The sequence below is a fragment of the Thalassophryne amazonica genome, chromosome 13, assembly GCF_902500255.1.
Source record: "Thalassophryne amazonica chromosome 13, fThaAma1.1, whole genome shotgun sequence".
In the NCBI taxonomy this organism is placed as follows: domain Eukaryota; kingdom Metazoa; phylum Chordata; class Actinopteri; order Batrachoidiformes; family Batrachoididae; genus Thalassophryne; species Thalassophryne amazonica.
In genome coordinates this window covers 27,591,266-27,611,997 of record NC_047115.1, presented here as the reverse complement: position 1 = coordinate 27,611,997, position 20,732 = coordinate 27,591,266, and the positions used below count along the sequence as shown (strand labels likewise).

The window sequence follows — 20,732 nt, the reverse complement described above, 5'->3', positions numbered from 1 at the left end:
GTCACTCTGTCAGTGCTCCAGCATTCCTTTATATATTCTTTGAAGGACTGCGTCAAAATTACTTCACGGATTCTCACCAAATTTTCACCACGGATACATATTAGGCCATGCAAGACTCCATTAAATTTTGGAAGTGATCTGGATCTGAATCCAGATTCTGGATCAAAATTTCACTTTATATATGCTTTAAAGGATCACATCAAAACTACTTCATGGATTCTCACCAAATTTCAACACAGATACAGTGGCTGGCAAAAGTATTCAGCCCCTTGATATTTCACGCTGTTAAATTTGTTTATGGCATTTCAAATACAAAAAGTAAATCAGGCTTCTCAATATAAAAATTTCTAAAATTATCTTCCTTAGACTCAAACTGAAAACAAATCTCTACAACCTGATATCAATTAATTAAAATATAAAAGCCAAGATGATGGGTTGCATAAGTAATCAGCCCCTTTGGTATAATACCCGTAAATAATCAGTTTAATTGCCAGTTTTCTTCAGACAAGTCAGGGGATGGATACATGAACATTTCCAAGTCAATGAATATGTCTTGAACTTTATTTACATCAGTTATGAAGAAATACAAACAGTATGACACTCTATGGTAAATCTGTGTGGAGTAGACAGTTCTCAAAAACTGTGACTGTGCAAGAAGGAGAAGAGTGAGGAAAGTAAGAAAAGTGAGGATCTGGATCCAAATTTGGATTCTTGATCAAGATGTCACTTTATATATGCTTTGAAGGATTACGTCAAAACTACTTCACGGATTTTGACGAAATTCTCAACACAGACCCATATTAGGCCATGGAAGACTCCATTAAAATTTGGAGGTGATCCGGATCCGAATCTGGATTTTGGATCAAGATTTCACTTTATATATGCTTTGAAGGATTATGTCCACTACTTCACAGATTCTCACCAAATTTGCACCACAGATAGACATTAGGGCATGGAAGACTCCATTAAATTTTGGAGGTGATCCAGATCTGGATTCTGGATCAAGATTTCACTTTATACAGGCTTTGAGGGATTTCTTCAAAACTACTTAACAGATTCTCACCAAATTTGCACCACCAATAGACATTATGGAAGACTCCATTAAATTTTGGAGGTGATCCAGAGCCGGATTGGTGGACGTCAGAAATCTCTGATTGCTCTTGTTTTTTAATAAATTTGCTAACAACAAACAAACAAAACCCTCCATTGTGGGAAAAAGGTTGTAACATAACAAAATGCGGAAAAGTGAAGCGCTGTGAATACTTTCTGGATGCACCATAAATACATTTATACATGCACACATATATGAAGTGTCTCATAAAAAGTGTGGAATAAACTACATTTCAGATGATTAACACAATGTTGATTAGTACTACTCTGAACCTCCAATAAAGATCAGCTTTAAAAGAAGAAAAAAATCAATGCAGTTATAGTCACAAAAAAAAACAATATCAAGACAATAATGAACCATACCGCAGAAACCACGAGAGGCGATCAGGCTGCACAGAACCAGGAGAGTCCACATGGTGAAATGTTTCACTCCAACATGCCCTGAATGCAGAAGAGTACCGCTTATATACTTACTGACAGGATTCGATACAGCAGCCATAAAGTTTGATGTCAGTCAAGTGCAGCTCAGTCAGTCATGAGCTTGAGAACCACACACTTGTCCAAGTATCATAAAGTATCAGGAGAGTTTGTTCACCTCAGGAATGAGGATGTGTTTTAAAGCTGTGTGCATAACGCATATGGTCAGACTTGATGAAGTTTTGATGAAGTTAGACACACCATAGAATTTTACTCTTTCACTCAAAAAAGTCAAGTGGGTTGTGGACACTATCAACTTTTTGTTTTCAGGTGACTTAAACCTCGTGTTTCAATCAGAAGTAAAAAGAACTCAATGTTTTTTACTCTAGAAAAATTTTGTGGAACCTGTTGACAAATTAATTAAAGTCAATGTTTCAATCATTTTCTTATGATTTTTTATAAGTCTCAGAGAATTGTCACTGCATAGTTGTTGCAACGTCAATGATAAGACTTTACAAATTATGCTGCATTCTCAGTGTCACTCTGTCTGAAAACCTCTGAGATTTGCAACTTAAGACACTGCTACTCAACAGTTATGCTAAGGGGAATGGGAAAAAATATTTACAGACACAGAGTCTTGTCATAGCTGCAGGGAGCTGCTGCAGGGAGGTTAAACTGCTGCATGCGGCTCCAGAACGGTGGGTTGCCGAACCCTGATTTAGCATAACAACTGGCGTGAACACTTGTGACTGCTATCTGATTTATGATAACACATTTATCAGTATTATAATGGTTGAGAAATTTGACTCAAAACTAGAATGTGTAAACTTGCTGTTTGTGTTTTTACATGTATTTCACAGTAGATGCTTGAGTTGTATTCATGGCAGTAGTGCAGTGCTGTGGAATAGTTTTTCCTGTGGTTGCCAAATAATACTTTGTTTGATTGAAAAATGTGTTTGCTTGTAGACTGCAGCCAGAATGGACTGGATCATTCCACAGTGGACATGTCATTGGAAGACAGCTCAGGGATCCTGGTGGATGGTTTTGAGAGGACATATGATGGAAAGCTTAAGTGCCGCTACTGCAACTATGCCACCAGAGGCACAGCACGACTCATCGAGCACATCCGCATTCACACAGGTGAGTCTTAACTGTTTTCTGCGCATAGAATGAATGTTTTCTTGCTTAGCCTCTTTTCCTCTATCAAACAGGAGAGAAACCTCACCGCTGCCACTTGTGCCCATTTGCGTCAGCCTATGAGCGCCACCTGGAGGCCCATATGCGATCGCACACAGGCGAGAAGCCTTACAAGTGTGAGCTGTGCTCTTTCCGCTGCAGCGACCGCAGCAAACCTGTCACACCACCGCCGGCGCCGACACAAACTGCTGCCCATGAAAGGCGCTCGCTCACTCTCACATAAGAAGATGCTGAGTGTTCTGCAGAAGAAAGCAAGCTCACTGGGTTTTGGCCGCCGGCTCCTCATTAACTTCACCCCTCCTCTATGGCGGTGCACAAGCCAGACAATGTCAGTGACTACTCCCACGACCTGTCCCACTTACGCCAGGAGCCCTATGATAATCAGAGCCGAGCAAGTGAAGATGGGATCACCAATAACCAGAACCACCACCATCATCATCACGATATGGTTATGGATAACCCCTTGAACCAGCTGTCCACCTTGGCTGGCCAACTAGCCAGCCTGCCTTCAGAGTCTCAGGCCCAGACTCAACCTCCCATGTCTCCAGGAGCCGAGTCTGTTGTTGATGAGAAGCCTTTCCTAATCCAGCAGCCTCACCCTGCCACCGCTTCTGTGGCCGTTACAGCCAGCATGACCCATGCGTCGTCCTCTTCCCCAACCACAGCAGAGCCCCGAGCTCCTCCCCACAGCAACTGCAGTCCTGGAGACGGGCCCTGCAGTGAGCACAGTGGGCACATGAGTACTCCTAGTATCTCAAACAGCCAGCCCAGTACGCCGGCCCCAGGCCTGTCCGCTCCACTCCAGGATTCCCACATGCTGCATCACTGCCAGCACTGTGACATCTACTTCCCCGACAACATCCTCTACACAATCCACATGGGCTGCCACGGCTACGAGAATCCTTTCCAGTGCAACATTTGTGGCCACAAGTGCAAGAGCAAGTACGACTTTGCCTGCCACTTTGCCCGAGGGCAACACAAATAAGGCACAAATGAGGAAAACTTAGAAAGAAAAAAAACCTCTGACAGGACTGCTTTTTGTTTTACAGTGCGTCTTGTAAAGTATTCACAGCGCTTCACTTTTTCCACATTTTGTTATATTAGTGTTATTCCAAAATGGATGAAATTAATTTTTTTCCCTCAAAATTCTACACACAATGCCCCATAATGCATTGTGAATGGTAAATGGACTGCATTTATATAGCGCTATTCCATCTGCATCAGATGCTCAAAGTGCTTTACAATTATGCCTCACATTCCCCCCCCCATGTCAGGGTGCTGCCATACAAGGCACTCACTACACACCGGGAGCAATAGGGGATTAAAGACCTTGCCCAAGGGCCCTTAGTGAATTTCCAGTCAGACAGGAAAAAATTGTGAAAAAGTTTCGTTTTTGTTTTTTTTAGTTTTTGCAAATTTTAAAAATAAAAAAATCACTAAGAAATCGCATGTACATAAATATTCACAGCCTTTACCATGAAGCTCAAAATTGAGTTCAGGTGCATCCTGTTTCCACTAATTATCCTTGAGATGTTTCTACAGCTTTATTGGAGTCCACCTGGGGTAAATTCAGTTGATTGGACATGATTTGGAAAGACACACACTTGTCTTCATATAAGGTCCCACAGTTGACAGTGGACAGCTGAGCACAAACCATGCATGAAGTCAAAGGAATTGTCTGTAGACCTCTGAGACAGGACTGTCTTGAGGCACAAATCTGAGGAGGGTACAGAAACATTTCTGGTGCTTTGAAGGTCCCAATGAGCACAGTGACCTCCATCATCCGTAAATGGAAGAAGCTCAGATCCACCAGGACTCTTTCTAGGACTGGCCGCCCATCTACACTGAGCGATCGGGGTAGAAGGACCTTAGTCAGGGAGGTGACCTAGTACCTGATCTGTCAGAGCTCCACCATTCCTCTGTGGAGAGTGGAGAACCTTCCACAAGGACCAGCATCTCTGCAGCAATCTACCAATCAGGTCTGTATGGTAGAGTGGCCAGATGTGAAGCCACTCCTTAGTAAAAGGCACATGGCAGCCCACCTGGGGCCTCATGTACAAAGGCTGCATATGCACAAAAATGTTGCATACGTCCATCCCACACTAACGTTCAGATGTCCGTGGAAATGTGCGGTGCGCCACCAAAAATCATGGCTGGTGTACGCATGTTTATACAGCTGTTCCTCTGCCGACTCGTAGAGGTGATGCTGGAAATTGTTAATAGTGTAAAAACAAGAAGTCATCAAAGTGATGTGCACATCAGAGACACACTTATGAACAATTTACACACACACGTGTTTGTAATTATATGGGTGGATATAAAGAAATGAGGAAAGTGGTATTAGCAATGGCTGTATTAGCATTCGAAGACCTTTCAAATGGTGCAAGCCTACGTGAGCAAGTATGCAGGGAATGCGAGGATTTACTTGCAAATGACGATAATTCGGTCATAAATGATTCAGATTACCAAGGCCACTGTTACTGATGTTGAGCACAGAACATTCCATCAAAGTACAAATCATATGTGATGCGCATATGCATTGGATTGGGAACAGGCAGCCTGGCACGGTTTGCAATGGGTGGTTGCTTAGCGAGTATATAGTTTACTCATTTCCTTTCCGTTTCACATTGCGGTGAGCTGCATGGGACAAGGAAGACCGAGCCACAGCTTTAATTTTTTCTGCACTCTGCCTCTACAAGTGCTTAAATTTTTACATGCGACAACACAGGGACAATGGCGGACGTCATCAAACACACTACATTCCACACTTATGGTACCGTCAACATGACACAACCAAACTATTTAAATACATTTGCATATTCAGATGGAGGCATGGACAGGAAGGAGTTTGGTACTTTTGCATGTGCTCTCATTTCCATGTTGATTTGGATGTACAAAAGGAATGTGCTTGGATCCATGCCTATGCACACTTTGCTGCATCTGAATGTTTCTGTGCATAAAACAGTTTCTGGGTTTTGGCGTACGCCATGTTTCAGTAGGAAATCCACGCATGTCTTTGTACATCAGGCCCCTGAAATTTGCCAGAAGGACTCTCAGACAATGAGAAACAAAATTTTCTGGTCTGATGAAACAAAGATTGAACTCATTGGTATGAATGCCAGGCATCATGTTTGGAGGAAACCAGGCACCATCCTTACACTGAAGCATGGTGATGAATGTAGCAATGTACAGAGACACCCTGGATGAAAACCTGCTCCAGCGTGCGCTTGACTTCAGACTGGTGCGATGGTTCATCTTTCAGCAGGATAATGACCCTAAGCACACAGTCAAGATATCAAAAGAGTGGCTTCAGGACAAAACTGAATGTTCTTGAGTGGCCCAGCCAGACTCCAGACCTGAAGCCGATTGAACATCCCTGGAGAGATCTGAAAATGGCTGTGAACTGATGCTCCCCATCCAACCTGATGGAGCTTGAGCAATGCTGTAAAGAGGAATGGGGAAAAACTGCCCAAAGATAAGTGCACCACGCTTGTGGCATCATATTCAAGAAGACTTGAGGCTGTAATTGCTGCCAAAGGTGCATCAAAGTAATGAGCAAAGGGTGTGAATAATTATGTACATGTGATTTTCAGTTTTTTATCTTCAATAAATTCACAAAAAAATTCAAAAAAGCATTTTTCATGTTGTCATTATGGGGTGTTAGTAGAATTTTGAGGGAGGAAAATGAATTGACTCCATTTTGGAATAAGGCTGCAACATACGAGTAAAATGTGTAAAAAGTGAAGTGCTGTGAATACTTTCTGGACGCGCTGTAATTCCATTATAATTTTATTTATTGGTATTTTATTTGGCCTTTATGTAGCCTAGCCTCTGAAATTGTTGCGTGTACATAAAAAAATCATTTATATAGTTAATTTTTTTTTGGTAATTAAAGGTGCCAGTACATATACTCAACAAAAATATAAACGCAACACTTTTGGTTTTGCTCCCATTTTGTATGAGATGAACTCAAAGATCTAAAACTTTTTCCACATACACAATATCACCATTTCCCTCAAATATTGTTCACAAACCAGTCTAAATCTGTGATAGTGAGCACTTCTCCTTTGCTGAGATAATCCATCCCACCTCACAGGTGTGCCATACCAAGATGCTGATTAGACACCATGATTAGTGCACAGGTGTGCCTTAGACTGCCCACAATAAAAGGCCACTCTGAAAGGTGCAGTTTTATCACACAGCACAATGCCACAGATGTCGCAAGATTTGAAGGAGCATGCAATTGGCATGCTGACAGCAGGAACGTCAACCAGAGCTGTTGCTCGTGTATTGAATGTTCATTTCTCTACCATAAGCCGTCTCCAAAGGCGTTTCAGAGAATTTGGCAGTACATCCAACCAGCCTCACAACCGCAGACCACGTGTAGCCACACCAGCCCAGGACCTCCATATCAGCATGTTCACCTCCAAGATTGTCTGAGACCAGCCACTTGGACAGCTGCTGAAACAATCGGTTTGCATAACCAAAGAATTTCTGCACAAACTGTCAGAAACCGTCTCAGGGAAGCTCATCTGCATGCTCGTCGTCCTCATCGGGGTCTCGACCTGACTCCAGTTTGTCGTCGTAACCGACTGAGTGGGCAAATGCTCACATTCGCTGGTGTTTGGCACGTTGGAGAGGTGTTCTCTTCACGGATGAATCCCGGTTCACACTGTCCAGGGCAGATGGCAGACAGCGTGTGTGGCGTCGTGTGGGTGAACGGTTTTCTGATGTCAGTGTTGTGGATCAAGTGGCCCATGGTGGCAGTGGGGTTATAGTATGGGCAGGCATCTGTTATGGACGAAGAACACGGGTGCATTTTATTGATGGCATTTTGAATGCACAGAGATACCGTGACGAGATCCTGAGGCCCATTGTTGTGCCATACATCCAAGAACATCACCTCATTGTTGCAGCAGGATAATGCACGGCCCCATGTTGCAAGGATCTGTACACAATTCTTGGAAGCTGAAAATGTCCCAGTTCTTGCATGGCCGGCATACTCACCGGACATGTCACCCATTGAGCATGTTTGGGATGCTCTGGACCGGCGTATGACAGCGTGTACCAGTTCCTGCCAATATCCAGCAACGTCGCACAGCCATTGAAGAGGAGTGGACCAACATTCCACAGGCCACAATTGACAACCTGATCAACTCTATGCGAAGGAGATGTGTTGCACTGCATGATGCAAATGGTGGTCACACCAGATACTGACTGGTATCCCCCCCCAATAAAACAAAACTGCACCTTTCAGAGTGGCCTTTTATTGTGGACAGTCTAAGGCACACCTGTGCACTAATCATGGTGTCTAATCAGCATCTTGATATGGCACACCTGTGAGGTTGGATGGATTATCTCAGCAAAGGAGAAGTGCTCACTATCACAGATTTAGACTGGTTTGTGAACAATATTTGAGGGAAATGGTGATATTGTGTATGTGGAAAAAGTTTTAGATCTTTGAGTTCATCTCATACAAAATGGGAGCAAAACCAAAAGTGTTGCGTTTATATTTTTGTTGAGTGTATGTATGTATTAGAAAATGACATGTCAGTATTTTCCCAGGTTGAGAATTTATTTGAGGTGCTGTTATGAGCCATAGTTAAGTGCTAAATAATTAGAAAGTCCTCATGCTTTTTGACACAAAACATCAGTGATTAAATGATCAGTAAGTCATTGGTGTAATTTTCACATCAGCCTGCAGCTTTCAAAATACACAACATCTAAATACCTGGAATGGCACTAGAAATGATCTCAAAGTTATAATTCTCTGGTTGATTTTCATTTATTGCTGAGTAGTATGAGACAGGAGAGTTGCCATAATTTTTAGTCTAAAAATGGCTGGCAGCAGTGTGACGCAAGTGATTTGTGTGCTTGCTTCCTATGCATTCCCAGTTCAAGACCACCTGTGCCTATTCTCCTTGTACATCTGGAGTTGCGTCTGAAAGGCCATCTGACATAAAACTTGTGCCAAATCAACATGCGGCTCCATATCAGATCCAATGTGGTGACCCCAAGCGCAACAGGAGAAGCTAAAACTAAGTACTTACTGCTATTCCTACAAATGGTTGAGATGGGTTTTGTTGGAATCTCACAAGTATCTTGTAAGTCCCCATCATTGTGTCATAGCTCCTCATAGTTAAAAGCAGTTCATAGTATTGCAGATTACAAATTTGCACTCTATTGTGAGATAGAGTTTGCTATCCAGTTATTATAAAAACTTCTAAAAATTAACATCATTCATGTTTTTAATAGCTTTTGTGTCTGAAACTGCAGGAGCTGAATGACCAGTTTTTATATATTTAGAGGATGCTAGTGTTGAATATTCCTCTTCAAAAATGATGGATGAATATCCAAACCTTTCAAACTATTTTGGCAACTAAGTAAAGTGTACATCGGATTTTGGTGACAATGGAGTGAATAATACTGACTATGGACCTTTTACCTGGGCGCTTTTGAGCTTTAAGGAATCATGCACCCAAAGTTTCATGATGATTGGGCATTTTGTGTCAGTTAAAACACTACATTAATTTTTATCTTGTGGGTTTGGCTGAACTGTAAAGTCTGGGATGTCCAGGTGAGATTATTTTTGTGCCCTAATACCATCAAATTAAGCAAAAACTATAAAACATTAAAAGCACATTTATTCAGTGGGGATCAATCACGTTACTTGGTTTAAACACAAGTAGTATGAGGTGGACAGCCATCAGTATCAAAAATATAGAAAACTAAAGCAGACTGCCAATTTTCAAATTGAAATTTCAGCGCTACTTAACTAACAAGGTGTAGACACCAGTGGGCTGCAATTAGAAAGATCTGTTTTCACTCCCATTTTTATTTAAATGTGCATCTCCAGATGAATGTGGAAAAAGGTGCACAGGTGGACTTGAATCAGGGAATTTGTGTTTGACCAGGCAAGAGCACTAATCTCTTGCACTCTATTGTGAGCTGTAAGTTTTTGTAAGTTTTGATTTTCCACCCTTTATCTAAAAACTTTAATGTGCGGTTCTTGTGTTCAAATAAACAACTGTTATGCTTGGACCAGAGTACATGTTTTAAAGAAGTTATACAGTGAGTAAATATATTTCTATTGAGTTTGACAAAACGCTACGAAAACATAGCACTAGAGCCTGACCGATACCGATTTTTGGGGGCTCGATACTGACATTAGGAAGTAAAAAAAAATGTACAGTGCCTATATATCTGCTGGAAAAATGAAAATGATTCTTATTATTATCATCCCCTTTTTGACAAATAAATGTAATTAAGGCTTGATGTTTCACAGTTGAAACATGAACTTAAATTGTAAATATAGCCAATCAGTGTACATCATGTAGCCTTCACTTGGACAGACAGTCCCTGTTTTGCATTGATCAACATTTACATGAAATATACTTCTAGTTTATTTTGGACCTGCCTAGCTGGTGGCATAGTAACCGCTATGCCACTATCAAATGTCCACTTTGACTGAAAATGAATGGCAGCTTCTTGCTTTGCCGCTGTCTCTTATAGCTAATGTGACCATGGGGTGATGGGAGCCCCAACCAGGGTTGACAGCGTTGTTTTTTTTTTTTTTCTTTTCAGATAAAGTAAGTTTCCATATTTTCAAAAATAACACAGATATGGTTATGAAAGGCTCATATAGGCCAATATTATAGGCCAACCGCTACATTGGTTGGGCTCAGCATGATACAGTGTCGATTAAAACAGTTTGTACATCGCCTGTGTCTGTTATGACCATCAGCTATGGAGGGTAGAGCAGAATTACTTTGATGTGCAACAAGACCAGGTTTCTTTGGATAATACATATACCCAAATAAATTCTCAACACTCATCCAGTTACATCTGAACATTTCTCTGGTCATTCTGTTGACCAAGAGTGACCTAATTTAAGCCTTGTTGAAGTTATTTCAGTAATTAGTGCTTTAACACTATTTCTTTGCAGTACCTGATGTATCCACTCTGCTTGTGCGTTTGTAGTTGAGAGGACGTTTGATGAATGGATGCTCTCTCACTGTAATAAATCGCTCAAGAAAAGTTTGGCTGTTACACCTGCAGTAGCCATGATTCTTCTCCATGAGTGCTGCTACGGAACTTTGGAATTCAAGCGAGCTACATTGCGTGGAAACTGCAGTAATGACTGGCCAAACGTTGTTCATGGATTTTGCAGAAAAGTATTTAAGCTGGTTGTTTTTGTTTTTTGTTTGTTTGTTTTTTATTGGGGGGGGGGGTATTTTAAGTTCCTCCACACAGTGCCCTTTATTAACCAGCATTATGGCAACTTAACTCATTTTGTTAAAAAAAAATGCATAGCCTTTTAAGTACATCAAACCTGTTTCTGTCCCTTTGCAGTTTTGGGGGGTCACTTTGACAGCCAGTATCACCACTTTTTCAGCAGAATAACTGTGTCTTGTGTCTCTTGTGAACACTTTCTCAGACCTGCCATGTAGCACCAGGGAAACCATGTTTTAGCCTTTGTGGTAATGTGCTGAGATGCTGCATTTATCAGATGGATCCCAGTACTTTTCGGAATATTTAATGAGTATTGTAATCTGAGTGGTTGGGTAGATGTTTGGTGTCAAAAAAGAAAAGGAGAAAAAAAAACCTAACTCATATTGCGGTTAATACTGCTATTTTAGCAAGGTTGTTCTTCGTCTTGGATACTGTTGTCTGTTGCTTAGCAACGTGTGAAGAACATTGTTACTGTTTTTAGGACCACCTTCTTGTTATCATCATAACCAGTAATAGGTGCCTCAAGTAATTACTGCCTTATGTTCTTTGGTGTGTAGTAGGGTCATAGGTAACAGTGAATGTTGAAGCCTTTTGGCGACCGCACGCTCCCTTTAGGAGAGCAAATCATTTAATTGTGAGATGAATTAATCTAATTTATAAGTAAAGTGTTTTCTAACTGAGCTAGCCTTTTGTCTTTTCCATTTCCCCATTCTAGCCACAGTCAAACACCAAATTAAACATACCAAATCCACAGTACACAAAAAAAAAACAACAATGAAATGTTTGCAACCTACATTGAAACAATCAGTGGTACAGTAACATCTAAAGACACATGAGCAGCTACGTGTATATTTAACTTCACTGGTCAATTTTCTACCAAGCAAACTAGGCCGACAAGCTAAATGAGCCATTAATTTAGCATTTCCGTGTTCAGTTGATACTTCTTTTGCTGCTCCCATCAGCAGATCAACCACTTCCATCTCACCCTGTCTTCAGCATCTTCCTCTGTCACACCAACCACCTGTATGTCTTCCTTCAGAACATCCATAAACCTCCTCTGTGGTCTCCCATTTCTCCTCCAACCTGGTGGCTCCATCCTCAGCATACTTCTACCTGCTTCTTCTTCTACACGTCCAAATCAATCTGGGCTCTGACTTTGTCTCCAAACAGTCCTACCTGTGCTGTCCCTCTGATATGTTCATTCCTAATCCTGTTCATTTTCATCACTCCCATAGAAAATCACAGCATCTCCAGCTCTGACACCTCCAGGTCTCCCTCCTGTCTTTTTGTTAGCACCACTGTCTCTAAGCTGTACAACATAGCTGGTCTCTACTGTCTTTTAAACCTTCCCATTCACTCTTGCCGATATACTTCTGTGACAAATTACTCCTGCCCCCTTTCTCCAAACACTCCACCCTGCCTGCACTCTCTGCTTCACCTCTCTACCACATTCTTCCTGACTTTGAATAGTTGACCCCATTCATTTAAACTTACCTACCTTAAACCACCTCTACTTGTAACCACACTATTACGGTGGACTCCCTTTTGGTCACACCTATATTCAGTCTTACTCCTGAGTTTCATTCCCCTTCTCTCCAGAATGTAGCATCACCTCTCCAGGTTCATCTCAACCTGCTCTCTATTCTCACTACAAATCACAATGTCATCTGCAAACATTACTGTCATCTGCAAACTTTCATTCGGACAACATTAGGCCTTATTCGGTCTGTAGTGTGACGGGGGTATTAGTTTTTGTTGCTTCTCTTTTTTTTTTTTTTTACATTACTTTGCATCTCCTTGTACTGTCTACCTTCTTCACCTCTATAACTATCCCAATTCTTTTTTGCCACCCTCTTTCTCATTATACGTTCCTCAACATCTTCATTCCACCGCCACCTGTCCTTAATACCATATCTACCCTTTATGTCCTCATCACCTCTGTTCCTGTCACCAACATGCTCTGAAGTCCGTTCCACTCATTACTCTTTCCTGCTTTTCGTGTTTCCCATTCAGTTGAATTGGAAAATGTGTCCACACTGTACAGGGAACAGTTTTGATTTATTTACACCTACTGCCAGTGCACTATTGATATCGCTGCATTTATTTTTCAGCAGTGTTTTGAAAATGGGCTTTCTTTCACGTGAAACAATTGCCAAAGGTGAGTACATCACAGAGACACGATTGCACACCATGTTATAAAAAGAACTGACTCGATGGAATTCACAACAGAGGTGCGTTTTGGTGATGCTTTTATTCAGGTAATGCTTTGTGAAAGAAAGTAGTGAAGATAAATCAAAGTCTTAAGAATGAACAGACTGATTAGTAAAGAGTGAAGCAGTTAACTACAGAATAAACTTAAGCCTTATCCTCCTTAGGAGCCTTGTTCTCCTTGGGAGCTTCCTCCTCTTCTTTCTCAGGACCTAAGGACAAAATATACTGGAGTGTAATTTCTGCTGATGAAATCAGAATTGATTATTACATCCAAATATAGAGTAGTTCTTCCACTATTAGTGTCATAAATAAAAGTGGATACTGACCTTTGAGTTGGATGGGACCTAGAACCAGAGTTTTGGTTTCATGCTTGGACGTGGCATCCCTTGCTGCACGCTTGGAGCAGCCACGGCGACAGCGGGAGTTGTAGTCAGAGGATGGACATATGGCAACTGTGCACCTCATGTACACGGACTCTGACGCCCGTAGGAACTGGAAGGCCTTGAAGGTAAAACGTGCATAATTTCTGCTGCCGGAGACGTAAGAGTAGTAACTGTTGTCCATAGTACATCTAAAAGAAGAACAGAACCAGCAATGTTATTTATTTTGGTCAATAATACAGGAAAAAAGTAACAGAAAGAAATGAACTAAAACTACAGAAATTATATAAAAACAGTTTACACACAGTGACTTACTCTACTTGTTTTTTGTTCCTTACCCATTTCGGACCAGATAAAGGCGCCTGCTATGGAAAGTGGAGTAGGGGGAGGTCTCACAAGTGTCAATGAAGACAATCAGGCCGCTGTCACCACCCACCATGTTAACTTGTACGTACATGTTCTGGTTGAGCGCCACCTTGTATGGATACTGGGTCACCTGACAGCAAGAAATATATCCAAGTTCAATCAATAAAACCTTGAAGGTGCAGCCATAAATGTTCTGTGAGTCATTATGACATGTATTTGATTTTACAGTCAACTGGTGAAAACAAGAAAAGTTTCAGACCTGATTGTAAAAGCTGCTGCTGGTATAGAAAGCCATGTTGGTGTTGAAGTTGCCTGTGCCTGTAATGGCATTGTTGCCATGTTGCTGGGCGACATACATAATGTGAGACGTTGAGTTCTGCTGCATGTGGCAGCCCACCTCCAGCTTGAAGTGGGATTGGCGCGTGATTTCACCATAGCTGGAGTTGTAGGCACGGACAGCATTGGTGTACACCATTGAGCCGCCTTCAACCTGTAAGCGGCCGAAGGTTTTTGGAAAACAGCCTCACTGAGGAACATGATTATGAGCTCCATGGTGTTATAACTTTACAGAAGGTGTTGAGTTCTTTACCTGTCTGGTGGTACCGCAGGAACTGATCGGAAAATTGAAGACCACCTCGAAACTCTGGACACTCGGCCTGCATTGTGGGTCATTCACATACGTGCTGTGACCGTCATAGCCGAGAGAGTTTAAGTAGGACCTTGAAATCACGATGTTCATGTAGCTTGAAGAACAGTCCACTCGGCCTGATTTGAAAAACACAAGAGATACCCAATAAGTGCTGTGATTGGGTGCAAAATAAGTACCAAAATTAGTATTTAGGTGCTTGTGGAGTTGTTCTGTCATAAATGGCTGCCAGGAAATGGCTATTTTATACATTCTATGTATAAAATAAAATGTATTTTATACATTTTATGTCTCCCCTCGAACTGCCACCGTATTGTGGTGGGGGAGTTTGCGTACCCGGATCATCCTAGGAGCTATGTTGTCAGGGGCTTTGTGCCCCTGGTAGGATCTCCTAAGGCAAACAGGTCCTAGGTGATGGGTCAGACTAAGTGCAGTTCAGAAGCTCCCATGACCAGTACAAAATCAAGGACCGAGACGTTGCCTGGTATGGTGGAGCCGGGGCCCCACCCTGGAGCCAGGCCTGGGGTTGGGGCTTGCGTGTGAGCGCCTGGTGGTCGGGCCTTAGCCCACGGGGCCCAGCCGGGCTCAGCCCGAAAGAGCAACGTGGGCCCGCCCTCCTGTGGGTTCACCACCTGCAGAGGGAGCCATAGGGGTCGGGTGCAGAGAGGATTGGGTGGCAGTCGAGGGTGGGTGGCCCGGCTGTCCGGTCCACATTCACAGCCCCTGGCTGTTGGGACGTGGAACATCACCTCGCTGCTGGGGAAGGAGCCTGAGCTTGTGTTGGAGGTTGAGAGATACCTCCCCGATCTGAACCCGAGTAGTGTTCAGTTGTTGGACCTCTGTGCTAGTCACAGTTTATCCATCACAAACACCATGTTCGAGCACAAGCGTGTCCATAAGTGCACGTGGCACCAGGACTCCCTGAGCCGGAGATCGAATATCAACTTTGTAGTTGTATCATCTGACCTTCGGCCACGTGTCTCGGACACTCGGGTGAAGAGAGGGGCTAAGCTGTCGACCGATCACCACCTGGTGGTGAGTCGGATCCGCTGGGAGCCGGTCAGATCTGGCAGGCCCAAACGTATTGTGAGGGTCTGCTGGGAACGACTGGTGGACCCTGTGTCAGCGAGGTCTTCAAATCCCACCTCTGGGAGAGCTTCTCCCAGATCCCAAGGGAGGTTGGAGACATGGAGTCCAAGTGGACCATGTTCACCACCGCCATTGTCGATGCGGCCGCTAGTAGCTGTGGTCGCAAGGTCTCTGGTGCCTGTCGCAGCGGCAATCCCTGAACCCGGTGGTGGATGCCGGAAGTAAGGGATGCCGTCAAGCTGAAGAAGGAGTCCTACTTGACTTTGTTGGTAAGTGGGACCCTGGAGGCAGCTGACAGGTACCAGCAGACCAAGCGTGTTGCAGCCCGTGCAGTTGCAGAGGCAAAACCTCGGGTCTGGTAGGAGTTCAGCGAGGCCATGGGGCGGACTGTCGGTCGGCCTCGAAGAAATTCTGGCAAACCGTCCAACGCCTCAGGAGGCGGAAGCAGCTCTCCACCGGCACTGTCTACGGTGCGGGTGGGGAGCTGTTGACCCTGACTGGGGATGTTGTCGGGCGGTGGAAGGAATACTTCAAGGATCTCCTCAATCCTATCGTCAAGTCTTCTGAAGAGGAAGCAGAGACTGGGGACTCAGAGGCGGACTCATCCATTACCCAGGCCGAAATCACTGAGGTGGTCAGAAAGCTCCTCGGTGGCAAGGCTCCTGGGGTGGATGAAATTCGTCCTGAGTACCTTAAGTCTCTGGATGTTGTGGGACTGTCTTGGTTGACACGCCTCTGCAACATCGCATGGCGGTCGGGGACAATGCCTCTGGATTGGTGGTCCCTCTGTTTAAGAAGGGGGACCGGAGGGTGTGTTCCAACGACAGGGGGATCACACTCCTCAGCCTCCCCGGTAAGGTCTATTCCAGAGTACTGGAGAGGAGAATTCGACCGATAGTCGAACCTCGAATTCAGGAGGAGCAGTGTGGTTTTCGTCCTGGTCGTGACACACTGGACCAGCTCTACACCCTCCATCGGGTGCTTGAGGGTTCATGGGAGTTCGCCCAACCAGTCCACGTGTGCTTTGTGGATCTGGAGAAGGCGTTCAACCGTGTCCCTTGGGGCACCCTATGGGGGCTGCTCCGGGAGTATGGGGTCCGGGGTCCTTTGCTAAGGGCTATATGGTCCCTGTACGACCGCAGCAGGAGCTTGGTTCGCATTGCCGGTAGTAAGTCAAACCTGTTTCCAGTGCACGTTGGCCTTCACCAGGGCTGGCCTTTATCACCGGTTTGGGAACCACAGAATCTCATCTCAGCTGTTTGTGGATGATGTGGTTCTGTGGCTTCATCAAATCAGGACCTTCAGCGTGCACTGGGGCGGTTTTCAGCCCAGTGTGGAGCGTCTGGAATGATAATCAGCACCTCCAAATCCGAGGACATGATTCTCGACCGGAAAAAGGTGCCTTGCCCTCTTCAGGTCGGTGGGGTGTTCTTGCCTCAAGTGGAAGAGTTTAAGTATCTCGGGGTCTTGTTCACGAGTGAGGGGCGGATGGAGCGTGAGATCGACAGACGGATCGGTGCAGCATCTGCAGTGATGCGGTCGCTGTATCGGACCATCATGGTGAAGAGAGAGCTGAGTAGAGGGGCAAAGCTCTCGATTTACCCATGGATCTACGTTCCGACCCTCATCTATGGTCATGAGATTTGGCTCATGACCGAAAGAACAAGATCGCGAGTACAAGCGGCCAAGATGAGTTTCCTCCGCAGGGTGGCTGGGCCCTCCCTTAGAGATAGGGTGAGAAGCTCAGTCACTCGGGAGGAGCTCGGAGTCGAGCCGCTGCTCCTCCACGTTGAAAGGAGCCAGCTGAGGTGGCTCGGGCATCTTTTCCAGATCCCCCTGGACGCCTCGCTGGAGAGGTGTTCCGGCACGTCCCATTGGGAGGAGACCCCGGGGAAGACCCAGGACACGCTGGGGGGACTACGTCTCTCTGCTGGCTTGGGAACGCCTCGGGGTTCTCCCAGAGGAGCTGGGGGAGGTGTGTGTGAATCGGGAAGTCTGGGCGGCTTTGTTTGAGCTGCTGCCCCCGCGACCCGACTCCGGATAAAGCAAAAGAAAATGGATGGATGGATGGATACATTCTATGTCTATTCTGAGATTGTGAACTAGATCTGTGATCATAAAAAAGACGAGGTGTCTAGTGGATGACAAGTGGAAGCATGCTAAAATCTATGATTTTTAAAAAATAAAATGCTTCTATCAATATCTAATTGATTGATTCACTTATCTGCAGCACTAAATAACAAAGATTTGTGTTGAAGATAAAGGATTACATAGTGGTTAAAGCTACAGTGTGTAAGATTTTGTGTCATCTAGTGGTGAGGATGTACATTTAGGGAATAACCCTGTTGTGTCTGATGATTTGCGTCACAAATTGAGCTTTACCAGCGACACGCAAGTGGTAAAAAGGAGTTTTATGGAGACACGTTAGTGGAGCCATAAAACTGCTATTTGCGACCGTATAACAGCATGAACGTCCGCAAATCATCAGACATAAGGGGGTTATTCCCATTCTATTTCAATTCCATTGTTTTCACGGTTTATTTTTCTGTAGGTAATTCGGTTGGCGAGGCTTACCGTCAAGCCGAGGCAGCATCTCTCCGACAGCGGTCAGGGCACGGAGTAATCCAAATGTAAAACGGTAATTCTGTGTCAATCCACATCGATAGTTTCGTATGGTAGCTTAAATTCACCTATTTCGGTGGCGTCGGAACACGACTTTCTCACGCTCTCATCTCAGCTAACAGCGATAACAGCTAGCAGCGCGCGCAGCCGGTGTTCTGTCGAATTGTGCATCTCGTCGCATAAATCAACAGTTCCACATTCCGACAATATTGTGCATGTGCAGATGTGTGTAGGACAGGAATGACATTCAACAGGAATGACAGCTCATCAGAACACCGGTCAGGGTGCGGAGTAATACATCCAAATGTGAAACAGTCAGATATTTTGCCCCGTTACCCCGATATTATACGATCTGAAATCTCACATGATTAACCAAAATCAGATTCACAGAAACAATGTAATTGGATTAGAATACATTATCACCGGTCAAGATTTTGTCTCTGTTCATGTTTTTACTTCTTTAGTGATGCGGCTTCATGCTCCCATTCCTTCTCTTCTTTTAAGAAATATTTTTTATGATTCTCCTTTTCATAAAAATGAGTGTTCTCAAACATTTATCGCTTGCAGTAAAAACCAGCAGACAGCGTACATCAGCGCAACCGTCTTACTCCTCTTCTTTTTTTTCTTCAGTTTTCTGGCAAAATGCAAAAAGCAGTGTAATTATGTACCATTTGTACTTTTTTTAATCAATATTTCAGTGCAACAGTGGCCTCCATGAGGGAGCCTGCTCCCAAGTAAGTATGAAAGCCTCATTCTAAGATGTTGAAAACACATTTTGTTGTTGCAGGTAATTATACACTACTCTACAGATGGTTATGGCCTAGTTCAAAAATAATGAAGCCTAACTGCTGATTTGCGTTTCATTTGTCATGAACAAGCCATTATTTTATTTAGCACCATCCAGAATTATCTGTGAGTTGCCTATAGTCTCTTTGACAGGTACTGAAAATTTCATGGAAAAATTCTGCACGGTTCCAGAGATACTAACGAAATTTACCCCAAAAATAGCACTTTTTTCATCAATTTTGTGTGACATTGATATTTAGCATTATCATTTAAAATTGAATGTTAAAGAAATACTGTTATATTTTGTCAGTTTGTTTGTTTGTGCTTCATACTAACACACAGTAATACATTTTTGTAAAGGTAGAAATGTCATTTCCTAGAAAAAACATCATGTTTCTAAAGCGTAACACTGAGAATAAGTCCTTGATTTATTTGTGTCAAAACCTTAGCTATATCTCCTACTCTGCTTCAATAGAATAATTATATTACTTGTTCAATAATACCATGAACTAATGGACAGAATTTCTTAGTTTCAGGCTTCTGCAGACTAAAGAAGATGCCTCCAACTGTTGTTGCAGGCGTTACGCTCTAGCACATTATAGTATATATGCACTGATAATTTCTACCAATGACTGAACCGAGACCAATAGAAATATTGAAACTCTGATATATAACCATACCTAAAATGATAACATTTCACAAAAAAAGACCACTTTTAAATTTTGATGGGGATGTCACACTTTGGCTTCATTATTTTTGAACTAGACCTTATCAATGCTACACTCCTACACAATGTACCTTTTAAATGACTGTTTGACTCCTTTAGAGAAGAGCAGCAGTGAATCCAGATTAAATGTTCTGATTTAACAACACCATCACTTTATATGAATTATGAAATCAATCATAGTGTTACCCAGGTTTGGTGACAGTGTGCTTGTGAAGAGAGCTCTGAACCCTTGGCCAACAACAGAACCGTCAGACCGAAACACCACGGTCAGGTACTTGGAGGAGGACTGGAAAGACCTAACACTGCCATTGCAAACTTTCCCCAGATATTGTGAAGAAGTAGACGGTCCGTCGTAGACCGCGACATAGTCACAGTGGCAGCAGTTCTCCATTCTGTGTTATGAAGATAAATTACAAATGACTATCTATAATAATCCCTGAAATGTTTATTGGCTAAGAGTCCCATTAGAGGGTTGATTTTTTTTTTTCACTCACTGTAAGGTTGTGAATGACAGGAAGATTCTTTCATTGTATGACGTGCTGAGGTACCAGATACAATAGGAACCATCAGGATAGTGGTTGGGGTGGTTTGGGCTGGCGAAGGAACCAGAGCCGTATAGCGAGCCTCCACATGGCCATCCTGAAGGTGGACCAGACAACAAAAAAAGTGTAAACATTTGTTGTTGGAAGCCTGTGTATGTGTATGCCAGTCACAGCCATGACAAGTACTGAACAAGGAGACGTGGGAGACCCTCAGCAACGGCCTTTGTGACATTAAATATCAGGCAGGGCATTAAAAAACCAAATATTCAAATAATAGGATCGATCTGGTGCATCAAAATCAACTAAGCTTAATCATTTATCAGCAATATATGCCCTCTTAATACAGTGAGTTACAAGATTATAACATTTATTGTTTTGGAGTTTTTTTGTTAAAGATGGAGGGGATG

At 43.3% G+C, this 20,732-nt stretch overlaps 2 protein-coding genes across 2 annotated transcripts in view; one reads left to right on the top strand and one right to left on the bottom strand.

The window, feature by feature from the left end:
* Nucleotides 1-20,732, bottom strand: part of cuzd1.2 (CUB and zona pellucida-like domains 1, tandem duplicate 2) — a 47,251-nt gene that overhangs the window by 11,240 nt on the left and 15,279 nt on the right. The window lies entirely within an intron of this gene.
* Nucleotides 2,491-3,865, top strand: LOC117522859 (zinc finger protein Pegasus-like). Its single transcript, XM_034184274.1, is given in 4 exon segments — nucleotides 2,491-2,667; nucleotides 2,739-2,875; nucleotides 2,877-3,024; nucleotides 3,027-3,865. Coding segments are annotated over 4 exon segments (1,104 nt in total). The 5' UTR covers nucleotides 2,491-2,531; the 3' UTR covers nucleotides 3,710-3,865.